Below are 17,440 nucleotides of genomic sequence, written 5' to 3'. Positions count from 1 at the left end.
AGATCGGCACAATACAAGCATCAACCAGGCCTACAATCTCATCAGCCAGGAAGTTTACCTCCACAAACAATTTCCTGTGGGCTCATGGTTGATCACTCCCACTCCGGATCTGCAGTGTATTCTAGGATTCCTTCCTCGTTGAACTCCGACGGAGCATATAGACACGTTCCAGGGACGAATGGTCAATTTTCCGTGCCAGTGAATGACCCAAGCTTTGCTCCTGGACTCAGTGACCATGCCAGCGCCCCCTGCAACTTAGGATCGAACGAGTCTACAGCCATGCCTAGCACCACGCCAAAATACCAGCCTGAGGGATGGCCAGACCAGCCGGAAGGGATATCATACTCAGCCACATATTTACCTTTTGACATGGAGCAGCCTTCAGAAGTGTACGGCTGGGGCAACCCGTACCACGTCCAAGGCTTGGGTCAGCCAATTTCGGACTTTTACCAGGCAACAACAAATACTACATCAGCACAAGCCATGGGGCAAAATATGATGCGGAAGCCTAATGCTGTAACGATTCAACATGGCGGACAGCCTTCAAGCAGCACCGCCCGCAAATGCTCCTTGCAAACACCAGAGCATTCCAAACCTTGTTTTTGTCAGTGTCACCGCGAAGAATATCAAAGTGTCTCCTGCTATATTTGTCAGGTTCATCAGGAAAAGACATATTGCGACTGCGAGGGAAGAGAAATTTGTTGCAAGTGTCACTCATCAATTCTGCCGATTGGACCACCAATTCAGCGATCTGGTTCTTAAGGTGCTGGTGAAGGGAATGCATTCTGACACGGAACTCTTCGGATATCCTCGGAGCTTAAGCAACCATCCCCGATGCTGTGGATGATCCCGATTCTTCCGTACCAGCGTGAGCACAAGGCCCACCCCCATCTGAGAGTGATCGTCTATATGCTGGAGAAGCTGGAAGAAGTCAAGAATTACCTACGAACGAAGTTGGCAAGGATCGCGAACAATCAGACGCCGTTATCGCGAGGAGGAATAAGAGCCGTATTGCGAGGAGGAACAAAAAACTGGACCAAGACAACAACCCGCCCAGATTAGCGGGATGCCATGCTCGGACACGCATTCAGACAGATAGAACAGGCGCTAAGGAGGAACACAACAACTCGGAAAACTCTGTGCGTTATTGGCGGGGAGGTCAAGGTTGAAGATCTTCTCCTGTATATGGTCTTTGATAGAGTGTTGAATCTGGCATGGGGTATCCGAAGACTGAGCGGAGATGTTGGCGTTCTGGATGCATTTCTTTTTTCCTTTTTTCAACTTATTGCAAAAGGGTGGCAAATCATCTGTGTACCTTGTATGGGGATTTATATACATTGGCGGTTGACTCGGAAAGAAAGCAAGGCAAGGCAGACTGTAAAACATATGTAGCGGGTTCTCACTTCGCAAGCACCTTCCAGTTCCGTAGACCAGTGCGGCAGATCCACGTCCGGAAATTATGATATGTATACATAATGGGTATCTATCTATCAAAATATCTACTAGTCATCTATCTATCTAGTCGGTTAGCCGCAACTTCTGCAACCCCCCTCCTGTTTAATTACTGAAGGCTGTCGCCATTTTTGGGGGAGACAGGGAGGCTTCTAGAATGAGCTGTGCAGGAGATCAATTGACCAGTGACGAGTGTCAATTGCGGAGCACCCACAGTTTCCGGAGGCTCAGATAACCGACGGCGATGCTCACCGCACTCGCGAGCATGCAAGAGCCCGTAAAAAGGACGAGTGCTTCATACTTGCCCACGCCATAGCGTCCAACATTGATATGTTTGAACAGCATGTTCGCGCTGATAGGGCCGGCCAGGACATTTCCGATTCCCTTGCCGAAGTTGAACAGGCCAAACACCGCAAAGGCCGAAGTCGCGTCGGCGGTGACGCCCATTCCCATCCGGGCCCACAAGGCCGTGTAGCCGGCTCCAAAGAAGCCGTAGATCAGTCCGAACGCGGACAGCATTGCGAAGGTCCGGGCCAGGCCCCAGAGAGCGAATACCGCAGCTGCGGGGACGAGGGTCGATGCAAAACATAGGACCGTGACTGAGAGTCTCCGATCTGAGAGGTATCCGAAGCTGAATTGACCCAGGACCTGTGAGACGCACATGATTGCCAAAAGTAAGGAGCCCTGTCTCGAGCTCAGACCGATGGTCGAGGCATACGAAGGGATATAAAGCGAAGGAAAAAAGTAGCCCAGTCCCTGCATGAGATTTGAGGCCGTGTAGATCCAGAAGAGTGGTGTCTTGAGAAACGCCCAATTAGTCCTCGGCGTGAAGCTTTGCGCTGACGCAGGGAGCCGTCCTTTTAGTAAGGGGATCAACGGCCCCGTCGACACGACCAGGCCCAGTGCGACGATTCTCAATGTGGTCGGATACCCATACTTGTTGAGAAGCGCCTCGAGGGACAACGGCATGACAATGCCCGAGAACCCGGACGCGCTGCATAGAATGCCGTACGCCATGCCCCTTCGTGTGATCCAGTACTCGTTGACCATGCTGATGATGGGGTAATAGAAGATGATGAAGCCGATGCCATACATGACACCTTGAGTGAAGACGAGACTGCCGACGCTGCGGGCGAAAGACCCGCTCAGTATTCCCACGATACATAAAGTCCCTGCCCTGCATGTCAGCTGAGCACGGACCAGTTTTTGGATAATAGTTCTCCATACACCCGAACCATATCATCTGCCCGCGATACTTCGCGAAACGTCTCAGTACTGGAATGATTAATGGAGCGCCCATGTAGGACATGCTAGAAGCGATGGTTCCGATGACCGAGATGTACCGCTGGTTAATGAATTCAGGTAACTGCGAGTAATAATTTTGGAAAACCCCAAAGGACAGCGGGAAGCCTTCACCGTGTCAGTGGGCAAAGCGTAGAAGCACCAACCAGGTGTATACGAGCATGTCTATTGCCAGTACTTACCCCAAAGCAGCGCCTCAAAGACGTATGCTGCGAGAAGCAGTTTCCAGGCCGCACGACCCCCGTCAACGGGATTCAACGAGTCACCGTTCGGCTCTGCATTGCTTTCGCCGCTCTCTGCCTGTTCCCCTTCTCGAGGCGTGCTTTGAGGATCTAAAGCTAATTCGACATTGTTGTTCATACTGAAAGACCACGCCAAGGAGAATATCAAGCTGTAAAGACTGTTTAGAATATCAATTATCAACTTGTGTGATACGGAGAAAAGGTATTCACAATTTCAAATGATGGTGAATGCCGAGGCTTGCTGGCTTGGCGCTTCAATGCATGATAGACTATATATACATACATATGTACTGTACCTCGTGGGTACCGAGTTGATAAAGAGTTGATAAGGAGTTGCTCCGACTGCAGGTGGATATGATCCACCACTAACCCCCCGGTGACGTCTGTGGTCCTTGTGCGAGGTTTCCAGAGGATACAGTAGGTTCACGGTGCAAATTGGCCAAGGTGATAGCTAGTTGTTTTTCACATTCGCGACGTGATAACGTGCATTCCTCATTCACGTCTATGGCACCGACAATAACCGTGACATTCCTTTCAAGATAAAACGTTTGGTAGGCTTATCCCATCGTCCTTTGAGGACCAGTGGAGCATTTGCCTGGGCTAGAAGAACGATTAGGTTTTCGTCGGAAAGCCACTGCCCACACGGAGCCTGACACGCTCTGCAGTTTGTTTGTCATCGAAATCGTTGTGTCCCAGATGTTAAGGAATTAAGAGATGTTGGCCTCGATATTATATCTGACTTGGGACATCCTCACAGGATTGACCATCTCCAGCCACGCGGTCGGCTTCTCTGGGATGCTATGGACCTTCTCGACAACAATACCCAGTCCAGCTTGCTCAATACCCAGGAGGCGGTACCTTTCAATTGTGTGTGATATGTGAGGCATGTAGAAATTAGAGCAGTGGCCTCCATAGAATGTGATAAACCCAGCAGAGAATATTTGTGCACTTAAAGCGGTCATATGCAGCACATAGCTAGCAATCCCGTTCGTGCTTATGCATTGATGAAGGGGTTGAATAGTGTGTTTCCCACTCCCAAAGAACTTGTCAAACAGGTCGAGACTTCAATGGCATAATTTAGACCTTCACTCTTCGCCTCTGAGAACGGACTCAGGATTTTCCGGGCTCAATGGCTGGCTGAGCATTCGAGCCAAACTGGAGATGTCCTCGCGTTGGACGTCCACCGTAGAGAGTCCGGCATAGAATTTCAACGCCTTGAAGACCGGAAGGTGTTACAACAGCAACCTAGCTTATTCAAGTCTTCCATTGCCAGAAGGATTGCTTTGAGGGCACCTACACAATATCGTAAGAGGCCGCGGTCTTAAATTCCATGCTTCAAAGGTGATTCGAAGGTATAGGGGAAAGGACTCTTCGAAACTCGTGTTGGTTTTATTGTCGCTCAGCTGGGCAGTGTCTATTGTACGCTTGTGCTAGCTAATTGAGTTCCTTGGCCATAGAGGTCGTATCGCCCACCAGATTTTATCGGCAGATTCAAGTGAATTGTCTTCCTTGAGCATGTCCTCAAGTTCCCCCGATTTGCGACATCTTGCACAAGCCCTCACATCGGAGGGTGATACGAAAGAGCTCATCTTTGTGTTCACGCTCCACTGTCGCCTAGTTCTCTAGGGCCGAAGTAAGATGATTTGTCCTTCATATCCAGGTTGGCGAACTGTGTGGAAAAGGTTTCGCGAAGCCTAAATGGTTCTTGTAGTTGGTCAAACCAGGCATAAACGAATAGTGAACCGCTGGAATGGAAGGGCGTGTCGATCTTCTCGGGAGGGCAGCTGGAAGTTATCTGGGGACCATCGAGAGCCTCATTCCGAGAGAAGTTGAGTGAGTGAGCTGATGCCTCTTGACCAGGCGCTCGTAATCTCCCCTCATTTCTGCTTGACGATAGATGCAGCTTCTTCGAATCTATATTCTGAGACGAATTGGCGCCTGAGGTCATGCATTCCTCCTCGTGTTCAGTGTCTTGTCATTCGACCAGGTAGAGATTCTTGTAGGTTGTCAACAAGGCCAAGTCGTTGCTATCAGGTATCCAAACAGGCCAAAACTGCGTCAGCGCTGCGCGTCAACAGCAAATCCAGGCGCTGCTATCGTATTCAACAGCTGCTTCCATCTCGCTCGCCTCACCTCGACGTCTGTCCACCACAGTAGGTGCTCATATCGCCCGTGCCAAGGGGCCAGCCGTTTCGACCAGCTTCCAGACGGATGAGGCATGTACGCGGTCTCACTCACTCACTGAAGGGCCTGCAAGTAGGATCGAAGATTGGAATATGGTCGTGGTGACAAAGGGAGTTTGGCATTAGTACTGTGGTTTATCGAGGACCGTCCGTGCCAGCTGGCGAAGTTGTGATATGGCAATAGCTGCCAAAGCGCTCGAAGGCAGCAATCCACCGATGCTGTCACACCGCTGTTGGGGGGATTGAATGCTGTGGTTCCTGAATGTAGGTCAGTTTGCACGAGTTCCCCGGACTCCGTACAATATTCGCCCAGTCTATTCTCAGAGTAGCTTGTCGTCCCCCCACCGAGCTATATACATGCCCATCGCCTTCACAGGGAAGTAGAACTTGTAATTCGGATAGGTGATCATGCAGCTGCAATTAAACACCCCTTCGATAGCCTCTTGCAGCCACTCGCCATTCTTCTGCTGTCTGGCCATAACCATTTTGATCGCCCTTCTGATCGGCTCTTGGTCAGGGTATTCAGCATACATCAACGCAATGACCGCCCAACAGGTCTGCACAACCTGTGATTTTTCATGATCCACCCACTTTTTGAGTTCTGAGGCACGATAGCTCTCGCCCCAGCCACCATCGGACATTTGGTGCGAGATCAGGAACTCGCATGCTTTCTTGACGCGTGGCGAGTTGGAGTACACTTCGCCCACAGAGGACAAGGATTCAAGCGCAAACATGGCTCCATAGGTGAAGCAGATACCCCAGCTGCCGTACCAAGATCCATCATCGCGTTGAGCCCGACGGATATACTGCAACGCGGATTCCTTCACTGCCTTGATCTCGCTGGCACGGTAGTCCGGGTAGAATTTCTGGAACAGCGACAGAACCGTGACCACGGCGGTCGTGCATTCCGGGTAATCGTACTCCACCATGATGCGGCCAAAGACTTCAGCAGCGTTGAGCAATTCCATATACTCAGAGCCGCGCTGGGGCTCGTAGCTCGCGAAGCCACCAGTATGTTCGTTCTGCATGGTTAGAAGCACGTCAACCGCATCATGAATGCGGGAGTCGTCAATCAACGGTTTGTAGCCGTGACCATTCTGGAGAAGCAGGACAACACGGAGCGCCTCACTTGTGCAGTCAGAGACGGTATAGCCCTGCAATTTTGTGCTGAATGGCCATGCCCCCTTGCGTGATTGGCGGTAACAGACGTCCCGATCGGGGATCTCTTCACGGATTTGTTCAGACTCCAAATATTCCAATCCTTTGATGAGCATCGGTTTCCACTTGGATGAATTGGCCAAGCCTGCCTCAACACAGGCTTGGATGGTGAATGACGTGTCCCAAACTTGAACACCGTTGGTTCCGTTGACAAGCATCCCCTCTTTATTAACCCAGAGGTACTCCTCAAGGCGATAGAGGTGCCTTTTGAATGAGTAACTGTCAGGCCCTTCCTTGATGAAGCAGCAGATTGTGTTCATAGGGGCGTTAACTGGAGCAAGGTCTGCATAGTCTGTGTTGTGGTCTTCATACTGGACAAGACGCCAAACCCAAGCTTCAGCTTTCTCGACAATCGATTTGGTTCTAAGAAGAGGTATCCAAATCCACACCAGGAGGAACATTATGAGATTCAAAAGCCAGGATTTTGGATGATAGTTGTCTTCAGGGGCAATTGAATTCCGATGTGCCCCAAAATCAATGGACTCGTAAGGCTGCACGAACAGTTCCTGTCGCAACGATCGAATGAGGGCGTTCTCGGGAACGGTGAATCTCTTGGACCAGACGTAGGACATGGGGAGGAAAACCTGACGCATATGCACCCACCACCGCCATGGAGCAATGGGCACCCAGTCAGGCAACAGCCAGAGTTCAGGAGGAACTGGATTGACTATCTCCCAACGGGTAACTCCCAGGACGCTGAGCCAAAATTTAGCCCAGTGAGGACCATTGGTAGCCCCGCCCATTGCATGGAGCTTTCCTCTTGCTTTGATCATTCTTGGATCTTCCTCGCTTGCTCCCAGTATTCTTAAGACGGTGTAGTTCATGGCCGTGCCGAAAACCGAACTGTGACCTTCGACGTGCAGTCCCCATCCGCCGTCTTTATTTTGTCTTGCAAAAAGGTAGTTTTTCATCTCAATTTTGTATTCGAGGGGAATGGGCGTCCCAGTTGCGTACCAGCTGCATACGATTCCGGGCATGAGGAAGAGAGGCCCGCCATATTCGCAAGCCCAATTGCCTGGAGGCAGTTGCAGTTGTGAATAGAAGCTCAGGCAGTTATCTATCGACTCCGATGGTTTTGAGGCAGAGCGAAGGTCAGGGAGGTCCTTGGCTGGTCAGCAAACATTCAAGCCCGTGAAAAGATTCAACCCACTGTTGGCAAACCCAAATAATACTTGTCTGCGGCCGACTGCGGCCATTCTGCAACCTCTTTTTCGGTCTTGAGGTAGTGCCAGGTATGCCGACCTGATTCATCGAGCAATCGCCATCTTGAGCGATCTAATTTCTCGCCGACACCTGATGTTGGGGTTAGTGTATGCCCGTTGACGTGACCATTGGCGATTCCTTGGGCATGGCCGTTGGCGACAGCGTCCGCCCCCTTCTGCGAAGACTGACAAGTTTGCACCATCTTCAATAGATTGGACTGTAAGGTGGATTGGACATGACTCGACTGAATGGAGCTGCTACCAACGACGAGGAAACATTGAACACGGTCGGTCGATCGTCCACGCGGCTCACCGTTCAAGTACGCCGAGCAAAAAATTGGCGGAAGCAATAAATCAAGGGTGAGGCCACTCGGCATATCGATAAGCGACGCAGGAACGATGTGGACGAGATTGGTTGTGCAACATGGTGGCACCAGGGGCACCAGGGGCACCAGAGGCAATTGTGCGTCATCCCTTCCGGGCATGGCAATGGGCTAGTGGGCCACGCGTGTCTTGGCGTGGAGTCACTGCAGTTCAACCCTGGCTTGCCCAGGCTCAGGTTTGCCCCTAGCTATTCCCAGCCTTAACTCTTACAGGCACCTACATGACACTGTCCCCAGTATATACGGCCTACCCAACGATGCTTGCTCATGGACGCTTTAGGGCCGTCTCCCTTCGATCAATCATCGCAGTTCGCCGGGGTCACCGTCACCGCTGCCAACCAGCAAGTCCTTGACTACATCGAGGCAACCTTCAATGCAATCATACATGAACTCAGACTCCCGTCAGGCGACGGCAAGCCAGTTGTTGCCCTGAATCGAATAGTAGCAGTAAAACCTCACCTCGACGAAGACGACGCCATGCGATTGAAATGGCATGTCGAATCCCGAAGAGTCAGATACCACTTTCCGGGCAAGAACAAGGACGAAGCGCGGCGATTCGGTGAGTGGCAGATGTCTACTCTGGCTTCCTTCGGTCAGTGGCTCTGATATCTTGTTGAGCCTGTGTTGGACGGATATTGCGTGAGATATATGTTGCAATCAAACAAGGTGTCACAATCACGAAGAGGTCCGTCGTTGTTGGAATCCGGTCGGATGGCCACTAACTCAGCAGCAGGGACATTTATTACCACGACGCGGCTCTTTTCAAAAATCAAGAAACGGTGGATCGATATGTCGATGATATTGCACACACGTGTCAGGTGACAAGACGAGACCTCAACGTCGTATGCGGACTGCCACTCCACTCCTCAGCTTCCACTTCTCATTCGCTTTTCTCAGGTTGCAAGCCCCAAAGGCCTCGTTGCCGGACTCAGCTATGCTCTCACTAGTGAGCAGGCACCCGTTATTCAGATCGTCTGCATCAATACCCCCTTCACCGACACGGAACATATCAAGTGGATCCTTGTCATCGAGAAAGAAGTCTGCTGAGGAAAATCTCCTTCAGACGGTTTGGCTGATAAAAAAGCAGGCAACATTTAATGCTCTGACTGAGAGAGAATTCCACCAGAACCCGACCATCGGACCGGGTCTTCTCGTAACCGTAAAGCACCTCTTTCTCAGTTAGATGACTTGAGCACTGACTGGTTTCGCAGGCTAGGGGATATCCCGACGTCGCCACTCGTATTTTCTTACGCCAGCTTCTCGATCACTCTCCGTCCCCTATCCCGGTATTTGGCCTGTTCGACTGGGATCCACATGGCGTCGGCATTCTGAAGTGCTACCTATACGGATCGAAAAATTTGGCACAAGAGCATGGTTGTAATATCCCAGATATAAGATGGGTAGGCATTAAGGCAGAAGATGTTCTTCCACATCAAGATATCGGCAATCCGACCATACAGTTGTCGAAGCGTGACAGAATGACAGCCATTGGATTGCTGGGGAGCCAGGAATGGCGCGATCAAGCAGGCACCCCTCTGCCGGGTCTGCAGGAGGCAGTCACCGAGGTTCAGCGGATGCTCATGTTGAACCGAAAGGCCGAAATTCAAAGTTTGGATGAAAGACCAGGCGGCCTCGAGGGCTGGCTGACTGGGAAGCTGGGGCAACGGCTCTGATTGTAGAAGATGAGGAGTGAAGGTGGAACGCCGCTCAGTTCCCCCAGCCATGCAGCAGTCTGCAGCACTCATAAACCTAATGATCGTCGTACGCCTTCCCTCACTTTCTTCTCAAAATCTGGTCGTCGTTCTCTCCACATTTTTGCTGCCTCCACGTTTGCCGGGCTCTCATCATTGGGCTCGGCCAGCATTGACATGACAGATATCAGGATCTTCTCCACGCTTTGGATTGGTGACCATCTCTCTGAGGCACTCTCGTAATGATTTGGATCGTCACCGGGAGGATGCAGGATGGAAATGCAGACTTCGCCGTTAGTGTACACTGCCGCTCGTCAGTGGAAGCGCTGTTGGACAGCAATGAGTTTATTTGTACCATTAGGATGCCAGATTTCACCCAGAAACTTCATCTTGGGCGGGTTCAGAGGATAATCCTTAGGGAATTTGAGTTCTGCGGGGAAAATGCCGCCTTCGAACGGAGTGCCTTCGGGCCCTTGGATCAGAGCTTCCCAGACGAAGAGGTCATCCTCGCTCACAGGTCCAGCGGTGATTCCATCGGGCGGATTGGTCAGGAGAGACTTGTATTCTTGGAAGAGGCGCTTGGAGGCCACGCTTGTAGCCATAGCGAGTATCGGAAAGTTGACGCAGGCGAGGAACAATAAGAACTAGGAGAGGGGCAGTGAGGATGGATGATTAATGCGTTGCAATTGGGCGACAAAGCGGCGCTGTTTGTTCAAAATACAAGGAGATGATATCTGGCCGCTCTAGTGCTGCCTCGCTGCCTTCAGCTCGAAGATGCCTGCTTCCTCGGAGTCAAACGACTTTGAAGGTGTTTTTACCAGACTGAAGCTCACCCGCCGCAGGGAATCTGTTGCCCGCGGAGACAGCAAGAAAAAGGCGTGTGCACGTGACGCAGCTAAACTTCAAATGGGAGCTTTGCCGAAAGGAGCTCGTTGGCCTTTGTCAGCAACTGTATGGCATGAGCGTCACGGTGAGCGTCATGCCTCGAGTTCGCAGGGCCAATCAGAGCTACGTGTACGGATTAACCAAAGGGGTAGCCGGAATCCCTGTAGTACCCTTGCCTCTCTCTTTTACCAATCACACGAAAGAACTTGATGGAAAAGGGATCTTGACGGACCTCGTCTCTTGCATCTACACCCTTCCACTTTTACGTAGATCCTCCCTCCTCGCCGCCTTTTGCATCTTGTCCCATATTCTCCACTGGCTTCACCACATTCATTAATAATGGTGCGTTACAAGAACGGCCTCAGAAAAGCTTACTGGGACAACCTGGTCGAATTCCCGAGAAAGTCTGTCCCAACCCTGCCATAGGGTTCTTTCATTATTCATCTCGCGTATTCGCCCGTCTGCTTGCTGCTCAGCGGGAAGAAAATGTTAGCAACATCAAGGAAGGATGCCAACCTGACGCCATGTCGAATTGCTCAGCAGCATCGATTTCAAATGGCAGGTGAATACGAGCTAAGGGGACAGGTATAAGAGCCCGGCTAAAGGAGAAGGGAATTCAAGTTCTCCATCAGCCAACACAACGCAGATTCATTGAAAAGCATTCCTCATCTCACCTCTAACATTTCCTCATATACCTCTAACCCTAGGCTGCTCTTGCTCAGACAGCATGGCTAAGCTCTTGACCGTTGTCGGTGCTACAGGCACTCAAGGCCTTTCTCTTATCAACGCTGCACTCGAAGACGGCAGCTATAAGATCAGAGGTCTGACTCGGAATCCAAACAGCGAGAAAGCCGCTGCCTTGGCTAAGCGAGGTGTTGAACTCGTCAAGGCTGATATCAACGACGAGCATTCGCTAATCAAAGCATTTGAGGTAACAAAACCCGCGCTCGCGCTTTGAGATGACAAACACTAACCGTGCAACCGCGGCAGGGCTCGCATGCGGTCTTCGCCATAACCGATTTCTTTGAGCCCTTCGTCGCCCACGGTCCCGAAAAGGCGATTGAAATAGAAGTTGCGCAGGGTATCAACATGGCCAAAGCCGCTTCCAAGACTGCCACCCTGGAACATTACATCTGGAGCACGCTCCCCAATGGCAAGAAGCTGACAGACGGTAAATACATTGTCCCACACTTCGAAGGTAAGAACCGGATCGACGACTACATCAGATCCGATAAAGCCTTGCTCGCCAAGACCACATTCTTTTGGATCAGTTGGTACGGGAACAACTTTGCCTATCCTATATTCACGCCGAACTTCTTGGTAGGTCTAGTTTCCTTGGTTTACCCTGAATTACTTAGGCCATTCAGATACTAACCAAGTGGCCACACAGAAAACTGCCAATGCGTACATCCAACTATCTCCCGCTCGGCCCGACACGCCCATCAAAGCGATTGGTGACCCGCACAAAAATATCGGGGTCTTCGCCCTGGCCATTCTCAAACAGCCACATCTCACCCTTCGTCCACAGGGGCGCTTCGTCCTAGCCCACAGTGAAGAAACCACGGCAGGGAAACTGCTAAGCGACTGGTCCGAAGTCACAGGCAAACCCTCCAAATACGTGCAGACGTCTCTAGAGGACTTCAGTGCCGTCTGGCCTGGCTTCGGGATGGAAATGGGCATCATGATGGCTATGTGGAGCGAAGTAAGGGATCGGAGCTGGAGCGGTGAAGAGGGCCTGTTAACGAGGGAGGAGCTGGGGATCAAGGAGAGCGACTTAACTTCCGTGAAGGACGGTTATAGTGTGATGGATTGGAAGGCTCTGTTGTAGCCCGAGAAATGGAAATGCAAGAGGCATCAATAAATATCCTAGGGTTCTCAATGATTTCTGATATAGTCAATTGCGGAGCTTATATCAACAAACTTGGTCGTGTGAAATCTTGACCCTGATGACCAAATGTCAGAAAGGCATGCCCACCCACTTCATTTTTGCGGTTACCTCTAGGGTATGTTGGTAGTCTCCACCGTCCTCTTGATAGACAACCAAAAAGTTCAACCTCTCAATCTCCGATACCAAAGAACATGATAACATCGTAGCATATTGAAACACTTCCACTTACTCGCGATTCCAAGCCCGCGAACTTATAGGTGTCCCACGGGGAGATCAGAGAGGCGCGACAACGAGCCTGCTTATTATAGTGAGGTCAGGCTCGAGTCAGAGAAAGACGTATTGAATCTTTATTTTAATCCCTTTGTCGTCGCACGGCCTCGCCAACCACTGACTAGTATTTCCTCTTGAGCCACTTTAGGTTACTGTTCGATTCTACTCTCCACACTGGCAACCACTGAGTATCTACCGCAGGGAACTGGAGCCTGAGCCATCTTCACAGCGGTCGGCAGAAAAGTTGCCCTGATACCGAGAGCCCATCGCGTTCTTTTCAAGGTCCCGGCCGTCCTCATCAACCATGACTAACTTGTCTTGGGGACGAGGCATGGAAGCCACGGTCGTTAAAACTGACACGTAATCTTCTGGAACAAAGAACTAGTGGAAGCTCCTCTTAAGGCCCGGCCAAGGAGCTGTGGATGGCCCAGGAAAAAAATCTCCATGAAGGTGTTTGTCGTGTCTTTCTACCATGGAGAAGATCTGCCGCAGTCGGGTATGCAGTTCTTCTGAACCTGTGCGACCACCTGACTGCGTGTCCTCGTCCGTGTTTTCAACAGCGTGGTGGAGGGGGCTTCTGTCGTGAACTTTACCGTGGACGAACTCATTCACCTTTACTGGGTGCTCGGCAACAAGGGGGACCAATTGAAGCATATATCGAAGAGAGCCTCACATTTCACAATGGGAGTCACACGCCATGTGGTCAATCCAGCGGATAACAACAGGGTTAATAGCCACCTCGCGATCGAAGATGCTAAAAAATCATGCGACCTCTCCCTCGAATCGTTCCAGTTCATCAAAACCATACAAAAGCCAGATGATGAACTCCAGCAGAATTCATCCGAAAACCATACGTCAGATCGACCGACACCGGCGGTCGAGAAGTTGTGACACCCTCGGGGTAGTGGTATATTATAGTACCCCATTTGCTGGTGGTATTTTGTTGTCTTCGAGAAGTATTGTGAAGGTTGAGTACGGTAAGCCTCATAGCCTCGATTACAAGGATACCGAAGTCCTTATTACTGTGGCAGGGTCTTGATTGCATCAGTGAGATCGCAGAGTTGGCCAAGCACCCGTGTTATCAGGTTCTCGTTTCTGGTCCTGGGATTGTCCAATTGATGCCAGGTACTCCTCAGGTTGCCTCTTTCAGCCCTGGGAAATATGAGCCTCTGCCTGATGTCTATTATGTGTTGTAAAGACTGGGGCCAAAACCATCCAGTGAGAATCACAGAAGAGTGAAATGTCAGCGCTGGAGCAGTGTGTATACCACTCAAGATTTTCTGCAGTCACAGGAAGAGAGCCATCCCAGAGGCTTGCTCGAAGAAATCCTGGATTGATGAAGTCACGTTGATGTAAACCAGGATCGCGAAGACTTGGGAGGCTTTCAAAAGAATGCCTCGTGCGAGCGCGTCAGAAGACTTCCTGATTCTGGATAACTCGAGATCGATCGTTTCTTTCGTAATGAGTTCGCAGAACAAATTTGCAGCAACGAACATGCGATGGTCCACTGCGCTTTTAACATGGGTCTTCGTGATCCTGGCTGGTAAGCTTTGTTGTTTAATACCGAAGTCATACAGAATTCGAAGACGCTGTGCGACCGATTGGGGGACGGCTGTGAACTTCCTATACCAGACGCCAGATGGCAAGTTGGATGTCTTATGGTCTAGTTCTGGAATATTTTGGTCTTGTGCGCTAGAGCATGCTGTGGTTCAAGAATGCTCTGGGCAACCTTATCGAGTTTCCGCTCGATGGGCAACAGAAAGCTTCCCCCCCAAAAAAAACATCTGGGAGTCATCGCTTTCAAAGCTGACAGCGCGTTCGGACATGGCGATGCTGGGACAAGATTCATATCTAAGATTGGGTAAGCTAGGCGAGATGTAGACTTGGCGTGTTCAAAAATATGCTCGAGAAAGGACTGGTTTCGAGGCAGGGAATTGAATTTGCAACCTAGGCAAACATAAAGATCCCTTGGCTTCCATGTTTTCTTCCTTCGCACCAAAATAGCTAGTTGTCTATCGGATGGGCAACCTCGAGGGTGAACCAAGGTGTATATATGTGTTCTTCGAGGCTCTCTGGTCCTCGAATGTAGCCATAGGGGGGTGACTGATGTCGTAATACCATGTCACAATATGGATAAATCGAGATCAATCTTTTGATTAGAAGCTGCTCATATGTTTGGACTAGTCTTGAAAGTGTCGAAAACATCGGAACGAAGGGGAATATCCTTCCGATAAACAGACGCACGGATTTATATAATTGACGAAATGCTGAGCCATATACCTCCTGCAAGTTGTGAAAATGGATAGAGACGAGAACTCAGCAGTGGATCTACTGCCGGTTAACATCTGAATACCTATGCGGAAGTATGGAGTAGAAGGGATAAGTAATATCACCGCCCTCATTGGCCCGAGGTTGTGAAGTGCCCTTTCTGCTCTATATTATATTGAATGTACGTCTTCTGCGGTTGGAAATAGAAGCTGCTAACAGCATAAGGAGTGTTCGAGTCGGGAGCATTGCTCTGGCGGTAAGAAATGACCCTAGCCATCCAGCAGCATGGTTGTATGCTCGATAATCTCCGCGGCGCTGCACGGAAGCTAGGGAATGATGAGCAAGCTCTAGGCGGAAACAGACTCGACCCAAATGCATCTAGTGGAACAAAGAGCACGGACCTGCTTGAGGGAATAAATGGTGTGCATCTAAGGCCACAGAGAATATCAAGCTGGGGGATCAGAGTTCTAGCGGTACTTAAACCATGGAGGGAGATCTAAATAGCCGCTCTGCTCTAGCGGTATGACCACCAGTTGGAGATTCACAGAAAAAGGGCTGGAGAACATAACTACTCTACCATAGTTCCATTGGAGATCTGAGTTGCTATAAATCACCCTTGTGCTATCGCTTCTGACGCCATTCGAATAGGACGTGCACCACGAAAGATGTAGGAGAACAAATTGATGTAGTGTATCATTCCGCGTCAACATTCCGCGCTGCACCTTTATCCAAGTCCTCGAAATTGACGTATCCTTTCCCTTTGACAAGAGTATAACACCACGGCTGCTGAGCCGGTTCTTCAACGAGCGCAAGCATAGCCTTAGCTCTGGCCTCGCCACTCATGAGTTCGCGTGCCGGTCTCCCGTCACTCAATCGCTCATCTGTACAGTAAAATTTGTATCCTGCTTCGTGATAGGCGACGACGCAATCCCAGATACAATGAGCCATTGCTGCTTTGTCCATCCCGAACGTCAACGCTTGGGGCGACGACATGACGTGTAGTTTGTTGCCAGTGTAGAAGAATGTCTTCAGCGTTGACGGAGGCAGTCTAGCGAAGCCTTTAACTGCGAAAAGGCATGCGACGAGAGCGCTGGCAACATTAACGTTGTGATCATGTTGATACTGTGTGATAGAAAAAGTAGACATTGGGTCATTTGGTAGCTGAAGCGTGCGTGAAGCAGCATTGTAGATGACGACGGTCGGTACGTCCCAGTGGGCCTCGACTTTGGTGAAGATGGTTGGGACTGCGTCCGGATTGCCGAGGTCGGCAGTAATGTTCAGGACGCCTCCAGAATCGACGCCCTCTTCCATGCTTCTCGACACTGCTGCGACACGGAATTTGTTTGCTGAGAAGTACCTGACGACAGCGTCACCAATATTAGACCCAGCTCCCAACAGAAGGACAACTGGTTTGGGGACTACCACAGCCATCATGATGGGTCCGCTCTCCGTTGAGGTCTAACTTGGCTGGACATGAGCACGAAAGGTCTATCACCTCCTCCGTTGCGAAGGTTGATTAATTCCGCGAAAGGATTGACTGCCATACTCCAGATTGACTTCCCTGCGACATTAGACGCATCCTTGTTGACCCTCTTACACAACAGGGCAAGTTCCATCAGAGCTTCATAGGCATTTTCCTGGCATAGTTGCAAAGATCCACCTTCAGCTCGAGGTCGCTGCAAACAAGGTAAAGCTTCCACATTTTCACCTTGAATATGCCGAGAAGCCGAGGAGTGCATGCCGACATAGATCCACAAAGCTAGAGCCGCGTCGTAAAGAGCGGCATGAGCCAAGCGAGTAAGGGGTGCAGTCCATAGATGAGCTCCGGCGGCAGCCTTATGCGTAACTTTGTAGATGGTGCATGCATGCGCGATGGCTACGGTAGCAACAGAGTCTGTAGCCCAGCTTTGAGCAATATCAATGAGTCCGTCATCAATCTGCCGAGCCCTACTGTTATCCACCGGAATGCGGTGGAAGTCTTCAAAAGGTGCGTGAAACCTTAATAGTGTCACATGGTGAGATAGAAGTGCAGCCACCAATGTGTTTTGTTCATGTCCGAGATGGATCGAAGTGTCATCGTTTCCGGCCGGAGGCATGTCTTTGACGTCAGAGTTAGACCGACCGTCCAGCAAGGCGGTCTCGAACAACCCGAGGAGCATGGATGCCTTTTGTCCCCTAGAAGTACATGATTCTATCTGGGTAACTTCTCGGGGTTCTTCGATCATTGACACTTGAAATCTTGTACTTGCAGTATACTGACATGGCCGGCTTTGGCGAGCACACCTACTGCAAGTGGGGTTTCCGTCGCATTTTGTCTTTGAGAGACGGCAGGCATCACACGCAACGGCCGTAAGCTCAATTCTCGAATTCACAATTGCATTTGGACGTGGTGGCTTTGGTGCATGCAACAAGCGATGTCGATTGAGAACATCCGCTCGACGAAAGACCCGGTTGCA

The 17,440-nt window shown here is 50.5% G+C and overlaps 6 protein-coding genes across 6 annotated transcripts; 2 read left to right on the top strand and 4 right to left on the bottom strand.

Moving 5' to 3' along the window:
* Positions 1-1,647: 1,647 nt before the first annotated feature.
* Positions 1,648-3,114, bottom strand: A1O5_01372 (uncharacterized protein; the record flags this gene model as incomplete). Its single annotated transcript, XM_007741991.1, has 3 exons — positions 1,648-2,624; positions 2,680-2,862; positions 2,937-3,114. The coding sequence occupies 3 exons, from the start codon at positions 3,112-3,114 to the stop codon at positions 1,648-1,650; spliced, it is 1,338 nt and encodes a 445-aa protein (XP_007740181.1).
* Positions 3,115-5,499: 2,385 nt separating this feature from the next.
* Positions 5,500-7,802, bottom strand: A1O5_01371 (lanosterol synthase; the record flags this gene model as incomplete). Its single annotated transcript, XM_007741990.1, has 2 exons — positions 5,500-7,500; positions 7,548-7,802. The coding sequence occupies 2 exons, from the start codon at positions 7,800-7,802 to the stop codon at positions 5,500-5,502; spliced, it is 2,256 nt and encodes a 751-aa protein (XP_007740180.1).
* A 447-nt stretch (positions 7,803-8,249) lies between these two features.
* A1O5_01370 (uncharacterized protein) lies at positions 8,250-9,655 on the top strand (the record flags this gene model as incomplete). The annotated part of the gene is made up of 6 exons (XM_007741989.1): positions 8,250-8,541; positions 8,601-8,667; positions 8,716-8,824; positions 8,880-9,020; positions 9,070-9,141; positions 9,194-9,655. The coding sequence occupies 6 exons, from the start codon at positions 8,250-8,252 to the stop codon at positions 9,653-9,655; spliced, it is 1,143 nt and encodes a 380-aa protein (XP_007740179.1).
* A 68-nt stretch (positions 9,656-9,723) lies between these two features.
* Positions 9,724-10,275, bottom strand: A1O5_01369 (ubiquitin-conjugating enzyme E2-18 kDa; the record flags this gene model as incomplete). Its single annotated transcript, XM_007741988.1, has 2 exons — positions 9,724-9,977; positions 10,029-10,275. 2 exons carry the CDS (start codon positions 10,273-10,275, stop codon positions 9,724-9,726), a joined length of 501 nt encoding a protein of 166 aa, XP_007740178.1.
* A 1,010-nt stretch (positions 10,276-11,285) lies between these two features.
* On the top strand, positions 11,286-12,386 carry A1O5_01368 (uncharacterized protein; the record flags this gene model as incomplete). The annotated part of the gene is made up of 3 exons (XM_007741987.1): positions 11,286-11,489; positions 11,549-11,878; positions 11,949-12,386. The coding sequence occupies 3 exons, from the start codon at positions 11,286-11,288 to the stop codon at positions 12,384-12,386; spliced, it is 972 nt and encodes a 323-aa protein (XP_007740177.1).
* Positions 12,387-15,677: 3,291 nt separating this feature from the next.
* On the bottom strand, positions 15,678-16,415 carry A1O5_01367 (uncharacterized protein; the record flags this gene model as incomplete). The annotated part of the gene is made up of 1 exon (XM_007741986.1): positions 15,678-16,415. One exon carries the CDS (start codon positions 16,413-16,415, stop codon positions 15,678-15,680), a length of 738 nt encoding a protein of 245 aa, XP_007740176.1.
* Between the last annotated feature and the right edge of the window lie 1,025 nt (positions 16,416-17,440).

This window comes from Cladophialophora psammophila (assembly GCF_000585535.1).
Source record: "Cladophialophora psammophila CBS 110553 chromosome Unknown aczJe-supercont1.2, whole genome shotgun sequence".
Lineage (NCBI taxonomy): Eukaryota > Fungi > Ascomycota > Eurotiomycetes > Chaetothyriales > Herpotrichiellaceae > Cladophialophora > Cladophialophora psammophila.
Note: the sequence above shows the minus strand (reverse complement) of the source record. Positions and strands in the feature narration are given on the sequence as shown.